Here is a 14111-nt window from a genome sequence, read left to right on the forward strand (position 1 = left end):
TGTGTGTGTGTGTGTGTGTGTGTGTGTGTGTGTGTGTGTGTGTGTGTGTGTGTGTGTGTGTGTGTGTGTGTGTGTGTGTGTGTGTGTGTGTGTGTGTGTGTGTGTGTGTGTGTGTGTGTGTGTGTGTGTGTGTGTGTGTGTGTGTGTGTGTGTGTGTGTGTGTGTGTGTGTGTGTGTGTGTGTGTGTGTGTGTGTGTGTGTGTGTGTGTGTGTGTGTGTGTGTGTGTGTGTGTGTGTGTGTGTGTGTGTGTGTGTGTGTGTGTGTGTGTGTGTGTGTGTGTGTGTGTGTGTGTGTGTGTGTGTGTGTGTGTGTGTGTGTGTGTGTGTGTGTGTGTGTGTGTGTGTGTGTGTGTGTGTGTGTGTGTGTGTGTGTGTGTGTGTGTGTGTGTGTGTGTGTGTGTGTGTGTGTGTGTGTGTGTGTGTGTGTGTGTGTGTGTGTGTGTGTGTGTGTGTGTGTGTGTGTGTGTGTGTGTGTGTGTGTGTGTGTGTGTGTGTGTGTGTGTGTGTGTGTGTGTGTGTGTGTGTGTGTGTGTGTGTGTGTGTGTGTGTGTGTGTGTGTGTGTGTGTGTGTGTGTGTGTGTGTGTGTGTGTGTGTGTGTGTGTGTGTGTGTGTGTGTGTGTGTGTGTGTGTGTGTGTGTGTGTGTGTGTGTGTGTGTGTGTGTGTGTGTGTGTGTGTGTGTGTGTGTGTGTGTCGGTGCGTGCGTGCGTGCGTGACGCGCGCGCGCGTGTGTGTTTTATAATCCTTCATCGAAACCAAAGTGCTAGCCCCCTAATTCACATTCAGCCTAACTACGGAAATTGACCGCCAATTCCTTTTCGAGTTTAATATCAGTGCTCGTGCTTCGTCGCCTTTTCCCGTTCGAGACATCTGAAGAACCCAGTTTCGCATAAAAGCAGCTTCAGATGCTATAACGCTGGAATTTTTGAGGCACTTGAAACACATACTCCTGCTTTTTAAGTTTTGTTCTCGCGCAATATAGTTGCGAAGCTGTTCTCACCAGGAAAATCATGATGTTAAGTCTCGCCATGTAGATGCAACTAACGACAGCTTAGTAACAATTTCAGCAGGACTCGCCGAGATTTGAGCCAAGCGAGCGCGATTGTCTTCCAAGGCAGTATCCAACTTGCGGACGCCCTTTCGTTTCCCTTCTCAAGGAAAAGGTCAGCCAGCCTCATGGTTAATCCAGTCCGGACAACTGCGAAGCGCCGTTCCTTATCGAGAACTCTGAAAGACAGCAGAGCTTATGGCCTAGAGGCAGCGCGCGCGCGAGGTCGCGGAAATGAGGCAGGACGGGAGAAGCAGCGGAGCAAAAGGAATCCAAGCGGGAGAAGCAGGGAAGATGGAAGGAAAGAAAAAACAATCTGAGACCCCCGCTTGAGCCGGCCAGCACGCTATTTCATTATTTACATAGGTGCAGAGGGGGGGGGGGGGGGGTGCATACAATGCTTCGGCGAGGCGTTCTCCATGACGACGGAACAAAGGAATAGAAGCGGGCCGATTTCTTCCCCTCCATCTTCTCGGCTGTCTCCGGGACTTCTTTCAAAGGACATACTATGACAATAAATATATATAGGGCGGCTTAGGAGGTGCCCTCTGGTTAACCCAGCTTCTTTCAGTCTTTCTATCTCTTTATACATAATGCCTAGTGCCCCCGCAACGATGGTACACTCTTCCCCGAAAATGTCTCTAAAGACCGCGGTTCGGTGGAAGTGAACGGGAGCATAAAGATACGGGCTCCTTGACCTCTTCCGAAAACAATCGCCCTCTTTGGAGTCGGGAAGTTTTTTCCTGCGGCTATGAAAGGCTTCCTTGCCTCCCCGCGCCCCCTCCATGTCTTTGTCGTACTCGGCTTTGTGCCCTACATTCCTAATGACCGCCGTTTCCTTTGCTGAGTTCTTTTTTTTCTGTCCAGTGCTCTCTTGAGCGGTGTGACTGGCTTGTAGGTGGAACGCTGTTTGATCACGTTTGGTCCCGGTATTTCTGCCTGAGCAACTGAATAATTAATGAAGAAATTTTCGTTCCTAATAAATTGTGACTGAAACAGAGCTTAAACAAAAGGTTTAAAAATTCTAGTCAATAAATACGTACATGAATAAAAAGGAATGACATATTTCTTTTTCCTCGGAAATCTCCAAAGAAATCTTCATTTACGCTGTAATTTCTTGCTAATTATTCATTTTCACTTTTGAAGCAAAAATGGAATGCTTTATTGAGGTAAATATTGGTGCAGAGCTCATGACGTGCGATATGCATTGGAGAAGTTAAAGGAAGTTTGGAGAACTGGAAAAATCACTCGGCACAAAAAACCTAATTGTCATCACTCCTGCACATTTTACCGGAAACAGCACTGCGTACAAATAAAAAGCTGTCTGAGAGAGAACATTTTTGTGACTCAAGATTATGAACGAAGATTTCTGAGCGAAGATTCTTCATTGATGAGTGGCAGGGAAGTGAACTGAGAGTTGTAAGCGAATATTTTTGTCAATGACACCGTTCGGTTTCGATGATAGCGATCATATTTTGCTCTGTATGAAAATGCTTCTGTAAAGACGCTTTCCGTTTATTGAATGACAGGTGCAACGAAGGAACAAAATAATGTAAAGTTAAGATATTCGTGATGTCTGAAGATGTTCGAGAAACAAGAGGCTGCTTTCTATTTTCTTTTCGTTTCTACAACTAATAAAAGCGGCTTCATACTCCTGATGAAGTTCAAGCTTCTCTTTTCCATGCGCTGCACTCATCACTGCGCTTCAGAAAATAGGAATAGGATTTCAGTTTTATGTTTGCTTCTAAGGCACCGAAACCGATCGCGTGCCTGCCGTGTCCGGAACCATTCAGAATTCCCCATATCGCAGGTCGGCGACCCGTTGTCCCGAATCTAGGCCGCGCGGCGAAAAAGCTCGACAAGGTGCTCGCCTTCCTCGCTTTCCCTACCTGTTGGGAGAGTTCCCGCACACACGCGGAGAAAAGGGAAAAGACAGAAGCGCGGAGTCCACGGTGTTGGTTGCCAGGCAACGAAAACCACGCCGTGCGGCCGGCGCCTTCCTCGCACCGATTGGTCCGCCTCTAGGGAAAGGCAAGGCCGAGGGAAAGAGGGAGCGATAAAAGAGAAGGAGGACGAGGATCAGTGGCCACGTGATCAAAACGGAACCACGCGCTCGGAGTTTGATCCGTATTGGGGATCCCAGAATGCGCGGCTCCTTCGGCCGCGCCGCCAGCAACAGCCGCTGTTGTGGGCCTCGCCCAGGCGGCGACGCTCTCGTGGCAGCAGGTTGCCGTGGGATCCCTCTTCGGCTAACGGCGCGCTCACGCCCGAGGTCTCCCTTTGCATCGGAGAGCTGTACTCTGCGCTGATCGCGTTGTCGGCGCTATCGTCCGTCGGTTTTTTCCCCTCTGTGAGTGCACCGCAGTCACGGGTTGTGGCTTTCCATGCCGGCAAACCGGCGCGCACGCCGCCGTAGCGGCGTGGCTGCGCGCTCGCCCCGAATGACGGTGCCGGGGTGCGTGAGAGCGCGTACTGTTTGTTTTGGCCACTCCACGCTGCTGCCCCTTCTACTGCTGCCCGACGCTGCTGGCAACCTGGGCGGCGCCGCTGGGTGCATGAGCTGCGATGACTGTGAAGACTGAGACGCTGCAGGACCCCAACACGGGGATGGCAACGTCAGCAGAGAGCACGGGTGAGCTGGCCCTTCGAGTTTGGTTCTTATTAATTCTCTTCGCTAAGTGAAGAACTGGTTACCAGAAACGACAGCCTCTGCATTGCAAGTGTTGAAAAGTCCTTAAAATGATGTGTACATAGAGTGGTAAAGCTCTTTCAACTTCGCCTCTACAGGAGGACTTCTTAATGAAGTCAGTAATTTTCTTTGGACTGCATGCCTTAGCGGAATACTGGTACTTACATCATGCAAGGTACAGGCAGAACGGAAGAGGTAATTAGTAAATTAAGGTACGAAGTTACCAGCTACCGTTAGCGCTGGTTCCTTTGCTTTATTCGCGCTCGTCTCAGTTATTTAAAATGTTTCTCTTCCTCGCCTATATTTTCACTGGAATAGCACCACCATGTGTATTCGGCATGAGCTTTCACTAGCATTTGCGGTAATTCAAACATACACCTGATCCGGCGAGAGGCAGTGCGTTTCTTCTCGTGCTTCTCTCGTGCCAGAACAATTGATTACTTTTCAGTTGAGGCCGTACGGATGTCCTAAACTCAATAATTGCCGCCTTTCGATGAAGGCAAAATGCAAACGCGCCCGTGTGCTCGGCGATTTCAGTGCACCTTGAAGATCCCCAAGAGGTCGAAATGATTCCGAAGCCCACCACTACGGCATATCTTTCTCTGTCTTATCTTTCACTCCCACCTCACTTCCCTTACGGCAAGGTTCGGGTGTCCAATGAGGTTTGAGACAATTACAGGACCATTTCATTTGCTCAAAAACAAATTTTGATGTTTTTTCGTCTAAATCATTGACCACCTGATATACAACACCAGGTGCCGCTAGAAAAGGCTGGGCTGCCTTTTTCCAGCTGAGTCTTGACTAAGATCAAGCTGTCAGTGTACACTTGCTATTACCCTTCTTTTTACCCAGCGTATTATCTTGTTACCAAGCGTATTTCATTACCAGGGTATTTTATTACCCAGCGTAGATTGGAGCCAAAAGTTTTTCCTTTGTATTCCATACCCGCCGCGGTCGCTCAGTGGTTAGGGCGCTCGGCTACTGATCCGGAGTTTCCAGGTTCGAACCCGAACGCGGTGGCGGCGTTTCGATGAAGGTGAAACTCTAAGGCACCCGTGTGCTGTGCGATGTCAGCGCACGTTGAAGGTCCCCAGGTGGTCTAAATTATTCCAGAGCCCTCCACCACGGCTCCCCTTTCTTCCTTTCTTCTTTCACTCCCTCCTTTATCCCTTTCCTTACGGCGTGATTTAGGTGTCCGCCTATATGTGAGACAAATACTACGCCATTTCCTTTCCCCATAAACCTATTTGCATTTGCATTTGAGTCGAAAGCACTTCTAGCCGCACTCTCCGAGTTTCGGCTGTGTTTGAAGCCTATGAGTAGCAAGTGTCACTGGCTTACTAGGTCAGTGGACACCTCAATCTGGCTGCGAGTAGACGGCGGCGTCCTGCTACAAATTGAGACAATTATGCGCCTTTCGTTTCCTCAAAACCAGCTAAAAGTTTAGACTCCGTTGATTTTAAGGAAACAAAGTACGCATAACTGGAGTCCTGGGTCAGCGGACCCGTCAATCGCGCTTTGATGTACACGGCGGTGGTGTCCGCCTGCAAAAAGCTATGCTTTTGCACAATATTTTGTGCTTAGCAAAGGTAAACCGCCAGCCAGTTTTTTTTTCATTTCCTGAATGAAAAATAAAGTATTATTGTGTGCCCTTATTACTGGCATCTTTTAGAAGGCTTATGTTGATTTTCATGGTGCCCTAAGCTCTTCTTTTTGTTGCAGCGCAATTTGGCAATATGCATTTTCCCTTCACGATCCCCATCATAAAGAGCATACGGAAAGATGGCCTAATCCACAGAAAACAGCACACACTATTGGACTTTTAAACTGAATTCATCTTCTCTTATGATATTGCAATCATTTGTGATATCAACCCTCTTTCTTACTCAACTGCCGAAGAAAAACGTCGCAGATGTTGTCAGAAGGAATAGATTTTAAGAAATATAGACAAAGTGCGCCTTGAATCTTTTTTTTCGTTTGCGAACCAGATTTCAAGCAGGTTCTGAGAGCAGATGCATGTAGAAGATAGCACACGTTTTTGTAAAGAATAACTGACGGCTGTGCTAGATCATTCGTTGCCTGTAGGCGATGCAGAATATTTATTTTCTTACTTAAAGCTAGAGAGTGTTGAGGCAATATGCTGCCATCTCTATATTTAGTTTTGCGGGCAATTTGGTGCATTTTAGTGGCGTATTCTACACCATAGCGCTCTACCTGCAGTGCCCTATAGGTAGTGGTTTATCCTGAACAGCGTAAACTAGGAATGCAACAGTGCAGCAGGGTGCAGCAGAAATTTAGGTGGACAGATGAGGTCAGGATGTTTGCGCTAAGGCTGCCGCCACTGGCACCTGGTAGGGTTAGTTATAAAGATTATGGAGAGGCCCTTCGTGCTCCAGTGGGCTTTGTCAGGCTAATGGTGTGACAATGATGATTAGAAATTCAACGGCCCTAATCAAATCTGTCTTTTACCAACTTAGACTCTTTCTCATTTCGTATGTGAGTACGTCACACTGAAGAGAATGGCAATAATTGGAACTCGTGGCTTTCGTAGACGCCTTAATGATAAATGATCTCACTCTTAGTGCTGTTTTGAAAATTGATATTCTAGTAGTGTCTGTGACTTGGAGGAGCAAACGAAGCAACGTACCTACTCATTCATATTAGTGACTTAAAGAATAAGATAGTGCGGTTGCAAAAATGTGTTCAGGGGAATTGTTCTTTCGTTAATGTTTGTATTTCTGCATCAAGCAGAAGAATAAAGTTTTATTTGTAGTAAGGAACAGAGAAAGGTTTCGCAAGTGGCGGCTCTTGTGCGGTGACATGGTTGCACAAGGCCATGACAGCGACGCCTTGCGCTCTGAAGCAACGAAAGAGACAACAAGAAGCTGGCAGTGGCTTATAGAGCCGGCATGAATTTTTCACCAAGCCAGGCTCAAGCGTACGTGGCTTCTGTGAACCGCATTAGAGGTAAACAATATCTTTATTGTTACCTGTTAAGCTGTCCAATCGTGCGTTGTATCCACACGGGCGGACGGAGCAATGAGACTACCGAGTTGAAGTGTTTTGTTTTCGATCAAAATTAAAATAAACAGTGACTAACCAAACTGGTCTAGAGGTCACAATCACGTATAGCGTATCAAAGGCTAACAATAACGAAATTCTTCCCATGGTAAAGTGAGTTATTTTTTTTTTTAATATTGGTATATCACGAGGGAGTCCTAGCACAAAGTATTGCATTCGTAATAGAACTGACGGCGTCAGGACGCCAGAATAGCCGCTTTTCAAACCGAAAGAAAACGGGTGGCTACAAGTAAATGCTGGAAGTGGCGCAAAAACGGGAACACTCGGGGACCACCAATCCCCGTATTGGGATGTTTCGGCACCTGACTGCTTCCCGTAAAATCATCAGCGAGCAGGAACGCGGTACTGGCATATACTACGGGCTACGCGAACGCTGATGGCATTTATTTACAGCGATGCTTGGTTTCTTGAAGAAGTTTTTGTTGTTGTTGCCTCAAAAGCAAAAGTTGAAGTTCTTCAAGAAACTTGTTCACGAAATCATGCTTCATCAACTAGTCCCACAACTTGTTTTCTTACAGCGATGCTAGAGCTCATAAACTGGGCATTTTTTCTTCCCTCGCGTTTTTTTCTCGTCCATATGTACCTGAAGGGAGATGGATGACGCTGGTAGTACATCTTTCTTTTATAATATTTTTGGCTCAAATCGGTTCACAGGATGCATACTTTCCATCTACTCAGAGCAAACCAGACGAGCAATCCAGGGAAAGCCACGTAAAAGAAAATACATCGACATACAAGCGCAACGTTCGCTTTTTCCAGTGCGTCGGAAGCACATGCGCGTTCCTGTTTCGTCTGTGCTTTTGTGCCCCCGACGGCCACACAATATTTTTGGCGTGGTAATCACACCCGAAATTTTCAAATATTCTGCGACAGCACCAAACCTCGTACGGCCCGCCGCAAGGTATAGTCTTTGCCAAAAGTAACCGGGCACATGTGGTTTGTTTCCTAGCCACGTAGCAGAGCACTTATGGCTGCCCTTTACATCTTTAGGAGTGCAGTAACGGGTCCGTTATACAATTTAGAAGCAAAAACCTTCTGCTCGGATAGTTTTGGCAAACAGAGTACATTCCAGCCTTCTCACCAATATATTCCCATATGTATTCAGATTCCAGCACCTAAATCATGTCTGGAAAGTGTCCTAACTGCTCTACACGCCCCCCAGGTGCACACGTCAACAACTTCAGAGTTTTTATAATGCTTTTAACAGCAGCAGTAGTCCTCTAACAACCGTGAATATTTCTCAATGTTGGTTTTATGATGTACACGGCACATGGGGAGGCATCCTACCGGAAGAAAAATTTCTTTGCAGTTGGCCATTAAAGGAGTTCAGACAAAAACCTCTCGCAAAAAAAAAACGATGTGATTTGTTTCATGGGCGTGAGGTAATGCTTTCTAACAAGATTAAACCGCATGCATTGAGTGCAACGTAATGATTAAATTACGTTCCCCTCAGTGCATGCAATTCAATCTTGTTCTCCAAATAGCTGCTCGGCATTTCAACCTGCATCGAACGACGTCAAGGTGCACTTTTTCAAAGCAACGTGTCGTCACCGAACCCACTTCTTGTTGAAAGGAACATCTAGTGCAGGTCGGCGTCGCCGGAATCATCAAGAATGTGATGAACCAGGTTGGCAGGTCAATTGTAAAGTCGATGTGCACTTCTGTGCAGGCTCCAGAAGATACCGAATGTACCGGTACAAAATCGTTCGTGAATAATTATCGCTGCGCACTGGTGTTTTCAGCGCATTTTCACAAATTCTAGCCACGTAGGACTCTTTCAAAGCAAATAAACTGACACAGCTAAAACCTTTATGTCTGTACACCTTTCAGGTCCCAGCCAACAACTGAACACTGGATTTTTCTACAGCATTTCAGCTCATTGTGAACCCCTACGGTGGTCCTTCAAAGCGACCACAGTTTTTTACCATACGTTTGATGTTTCATCGTCATCATCAACCTGACAACGCCCACTTCAAGGAAAATGCCTGTCCAATGTCTCTTCGTCTCTTCAATTAACCCCGTCCTTCGCCAGATGTGGTCTACGTATCCCCGCAAACTTCTTGATCTCATCCGCCAACCTAAATTTCCGCCGCCCTCTGATACGCTTGCCTTTTCTCTATCAGGACTATAAGGTATTGCCCAAACTGGCTTCCAGATGAATTCTCGTGGATTTTAAAGAGATTATTGTCTCGAAAGCAATAATCTTTCCTGACACCATTTCAAACTAGCTCAATTCAACTCTGTTTACTTCAAAAGACTGCAACCTTGACCTAGTTTCACGAACGCTGTCCGAACTGCCAGTTCGCTTCCAGAGTTAAACGCAACAGGATTTCCTCAAAGAAATGAATCCTACCCATGCGAGAAGTGGCACAGTGGGAGGCTAATGAACTCAAAGAAAGTAAATCACTAGTTCTTCCAGTCGCCAACAGGACGCGAAAGCAGCTAGCACGTGCGAATCCAATAACGTCAGACGGATAGGACTTCGCTGAGCTCTTTTACGCCGGTACTCGGAGTACAATTTAATGAAGTAACTGCGCGAAACAGAATCCATAAATAAGCGAACAGCTTCTATCTCCTTTCAACTGTTCGTGCAGAAAGCAAACGCACGTGCTGTTTTTCAAAGGAGGCGCGACGTACGTAGGCGACTACGCATTTTCGTTTCATTGTGAGACCTGATGCGTTTTAACAGCAGGGCTTCGCGCACCGCGCGGCGAAACGCATGTGAGGCTTCGCTGTTGAGTGCTAGCATTTTTTTTTCTTTTTTCCACATTCAGCCAATACTTAACAGCAATGGCTTCCCAGAATGCGAGAGAACGAAAACATCGCATTGAGACTACAGACTCGTGAGGCTAAAGGCATTGAGGCTGCATGGCTGTTTTTTTTTCGAGCCTCATGAGCGCACATTCGAACGTGAAGGGATGTTTTCATTAGAACTCTTTTTTTAGGCTGCATAGTTCTTAGAAATGAGTAACGTCGGAACAGGATCGTGCTTACTTGACTTAAAGCGTTATTTTTCTAGAATGGCAAGAAGCATCATAACAACAAGTTTTACTTGAATATTAGCCGACCGCTTCGCAAAAAAAGTGTGGGCCATAAGACGAGTCAGCTTTGGACAGTCTGAAAGTTCAGATGAAATTTAAAACTTTTCATCTCTGCTGGTAGCCAGTCATCACTGCGAGCTTTCGTGTAGGTGGATATTCTCATCACGCAGGGTAAAGCACCCTTGAACTAAAACTGCAAACGCTGTGTTTTCGAAAGCACACAGCGCATGCTTGTTCGTGCCCTCTTTGATGGTGTACTTTCGAGCACAGAGTTTGTAGTACCGTATCAAGGATGGCTTACAGGCCGTGATGTGAATGATATCCGCCAACACCAAAGACCTCAGTCATGAATGGTTACCAGCAAAGATCAAAGGTTATCTAAATCTCGTGGTCTTTCACATTGTCGAAGGCTGTCTTGGCGTAAATTCTGTGATATCTACAAGGGTAGGTCCATAATACACAATCATTTCGCATGTTTGTCACCTTTATTCTTATTAGAGGCACGAACAGAGATTTTTGCACCCCTTTCAGGCAGTTCGTTGCTCTATTAGAGATGATGACTGCATTATCAAAAGCAGAGTGGCGCGGAATAAATGTCAAAATTATGCGCAAACTAGCACCGGCGTCATCAACAAAATATAAAACTTAACTAATTATAAACAATCGTGATCAGGATATTTCAGTGCCAACGAACGCAAAAGTGTTTTCGGCGAGTTACCATGCGTGCACTCCAAAAAATGCTAACCTGTATTTCTCGTAATTAGTTTTCCTTCGTTATTTACTCAGTACTTGACCCCTCGCATTGTGTTATGTACACACGTATGCGGTTTTATTGTTTCAATAACATTTATTCTTCACTTGAGATCGTATGGCGCGCTATGGCCTTCACAGGCGTTGCTGCTGTAAAGAACAAATCTTTATCAATACCTAGAAAAAAAAAAATAGGTCGCCGATTTTCCCATTTTTGTACCACACCTGCTGTATAAGGTTTATTCTGGTGATTTCTTTTTATGTTTTTCTAATAATAATTATAATAATTGGTTTTTGTGGACAGGAAATGGCGCAGTACCTGTCTCATATATCGTTGGACACCTGAACCGCGCCGTAAGGGAAGGAATAAAGGAGGGAGTGAAAGACGAAAGGAAGAGAGAGGTGCCGTAGTGGGAATAATTTTGACCACCTGGGGATATTTCACGTGCACTGACATCGCACAGTACGCATGTTTCCTTCAATTAAAAATTTATTCGTGCTGCCAAGTGGGCCAGAATCAAAGCAGTTACAAGCATGGCTACTGAATAACATGCACATTTTCTTAGGCAAGATCACATAACATGAGAAAAAAAACGTGCTTAGGAGCCAGCAAGACACGGCAGCCTCAAACGAGTACCTGGTCGGCTGTGTGGTAATTCATGTAATGAGCCATTACAGCAGTGTGGGTTTTACGTAACCCATGTCAAGAATGGAAAATATGAAACAGGACTGGGCACGCAGCCAATGCAACTGGCAAGCAACTCTGTGTTGATGAAACACCCGATCCACCAACTACGATAACCTTCCAGGCTTGTCCAGGCCCAGCGACATCTGCACAGCGTGCGAAATTTCGGATGATCCGGTCGACGCGCGACATCGCACCCGTAGCTTCGGATTGCTTCCCGCGTTGAGCGTTTCAGCTTGCTCGCACTTGGGAATACCATACGTGTTGCGTTATTTTTCAGGGCCAGAAGGGAAAGAAACGATAAAGCAAGAAGCAGGTTCGCTTTGTCTCCGGCAAGGTAGGTCTTATTCAATAGACGCGGATCTGTGAAGGTGGCGCAAGCAATGCACGCCGTCGACAGCTGGCGAATATTTATGAGGTTCTCAGGTCGCTGACGTCGAAATGATTAACGAGATCCTCCTTATCTGCGCCCTGTCCGTCCAGGATTGAGCATATTCCTAGAGCAAGCCCCATTTTCTCCCTGCTGCCGTCGTCACTTGCCTTTTTCTTTCTTTGTTCTCGCGGAGCACCCTGTGCGGACATTGGCTCTTCGCTTTAAGGAATGCACGTGTGTGTTCGAACGGCGTATTGCCCTCTGGCTTGGTCTCGTGGTTTTCTCGTTTTGAAGGGAGCTAAGCGATGCGCGATGATTCCTAATAATTGATATTTTTTGTATTTGAATACCACCTGCTTAAGGAATGCACGCAAAATTTTTCCGAGTAAAAGTGGCCCGTTTAACTTTTTCATCCTTTGGAACGTCAGGGAATGAACGATGTAGGTTTGCTTGACCACGCAAGGACAGCTGTCACTTTTGCATTTCTGCAGCAATTACAGAAACGTATGTCAAAATGGCGATGCGCGAAAGATAAAACTTGCCCACTGTTCAGTGAAACTGATGCCGGTTTCAATGTTATCTGATAAAAATGTATATTGAGAATTCGTATATTACATTTCGCACCAAAAAAAACGTTCAGTTTTCAGAAAATATTCATGCGAGTTTTATTTTGTTACTTCGGATGCCAAAATCGCTGTTTCATAAGATGTTTCACAAAAGCAAACTGCAGCAGTCGGCTGGAGTGGACGATATCTGATATCAAACGACAGCCCACTACACCACCGAACAGCCTACGGCCTGCTTGACACGATCGCGCCTATGGATATGCGCCTATCGCTTGTGATGAATACACACGGCTATGCCGGGCCTATTACAAGCGCCACAAATTGTGGCCTCTTGATTGTGTTCCCGCGAATGCGACATCCGGCAGAGACCAGGCCTCTTAAGAGCTGACCGTCATAGCTACTTCCCTCGGCAAACGCATGCGCAGCGTAGATTTGAGATGAAGTAGTTCAGTGAAGCCAAATTTAGGAAAAAAATTCAAAGGCATAAAAACTTGTTACCCTTAGCTTCTGGGGTTTCTTTTTACGTAAAAACGTGAGTTAAAGCTAAAGAACCGCCACGGGAGAGACGGTTTTAGATCTGCTTGCGTTATCCAAGATGTGCTCTGTTCACATCACTGAAGGCGCATTCTGCCGCTGGTTGAATGGTCTTGACGTCAGTAATGTGAACGGTGGACGAGCGATCAGTGCACACCATGCTTTTAATAGTTAGCGCTGTAAAATGTAAAACTCACGGGTCGTTAACGTTGCGAGCATCACTAGCATAGAGGCCTTCACAATTGATATTCGTTTGAGCCAAGTATAATCAAGGCCAGACAAGCGAAACAGTAAAGCGACGCCCGCTGTACAGTATGTCAAATTCCTCAGTTGCTATGTCCGCATGACTAGATAAAGTCTCATTAAGCTCGGACACGCAAAGTTGGCCAAAAGACTTATGATTATTATCGTGGGAATGTTGCCTGCTGCACTGAAGCCCTACTTAAGGCCTCTGGGTACCCCTTCCTATTGGCGGCACCGCTCACTTCAACAGTACTCACGAGTATAATAACCGCGTGGCACCCTAACGATTCCTGGCAACTCCTAACCATAATTTTAATTGTTTCTTATCCCATCCAATGTTCGAGCAGAGAACTCGTCCATTCAACTGCATTGCGGTGGCTTTGTTGAGTAACTCATGCTACTCTAGTAAGGAGAAGACATTATTTATTATTGTTCTCACTAAAAAGTGAAGAAACTTAATTGCTACAAAATAAAGCAAAATAAGCATCAAGCCACCAAAGACCGACCATTACACTTTTGACTCGAGGCGCGCTAGTAAAACTAAATTTATATTTTCGTTGAAGTCTGCAGAAACTATTACGTTTTTACGAAAAAGCTAGATCATAAGATTTCAACACATAGAACGTCTGTACGCTTTAACATCTGTTTTAATGGGATCAAGTTGCTTCACGATCTCACATTTGTTAAGATTACGAATTCTACGGCGTCCCGAATTTGCTGCAACCGAGCACAAAGCGAAGCACACAGTTTTCATGTGAAGAAAAGTTTTTGTTTTTCCTTTTACACAGTATTTTCAAGCGAAACGCAAAGCGCAGGTTCCCTGTGCTGGCGTTTCGCGCGGACCGTCCGTGGCCTGGTTATAGTTATTCGACTAACCCGGGAGCGAGTTTCACCCCACCGAGACAATCCGCGCATTATGCCCGCAGCGACTACCTCCGCAGCCGCTAAAATGAAAGGGTTTTGCGTGACGCCCCTAGCCCGAAAAGAAGGCCACGGGACAGAATAAAAAGAGGAGGGGGGGGGGGGGGGGGGGGGGACGTGCGTTTTGCAGCACTCGGACGCAAGGAAGGGTGCTGCACTAAAAAAACGTGCAGAAAAATCT

At 46.0% G+C, this 14111-nt stretch overlaps 1 protein-coding gene across 2 annotated transcripts in view; it reads left to right on the forward strand.

The window, feature by feature from the left end:
* The first annotated feature begins 3188 nt into the window (after positions 1–3188).
* The window catches only part of LOC144121378 (calcium/calmodulin-dependent protein kinase kinase 1), a 220759-nt gene continuing 209836 nt past the window's right edge, over positions 3189–14111 (forward strand). For both annotated transcript variants that reach the window (XR_013312609.1, XM_077654573.1), the window contains exon 1: positions 3189–3679. Coding sequence is in view for 1 of the 2 variants with exons in the window: in XM_077654573.1 (XP_077510699.1) it covers positions 3613–3679 (67 nt within the window). In the remaining variant the exon portion in view is untranslated. The remainder of the gene's footprint in view (positions 3680–14111) is intronic.

Source organism: Amblyomma americanum, chromosome 2, assembly GCF_052857255.1.
Source record: "Amblyomma americanum isolate KBUSLIRL-KWMA chromosome 2, ASM5285725v1, whole genome shotgun sequence".
NCBI classification, from domain to species: Eukaryota; Metazoa; Arthropoda; class Arachnida; order Ixodida; family Ixodidae; genus Amblyomma; species Amblyomma americanum.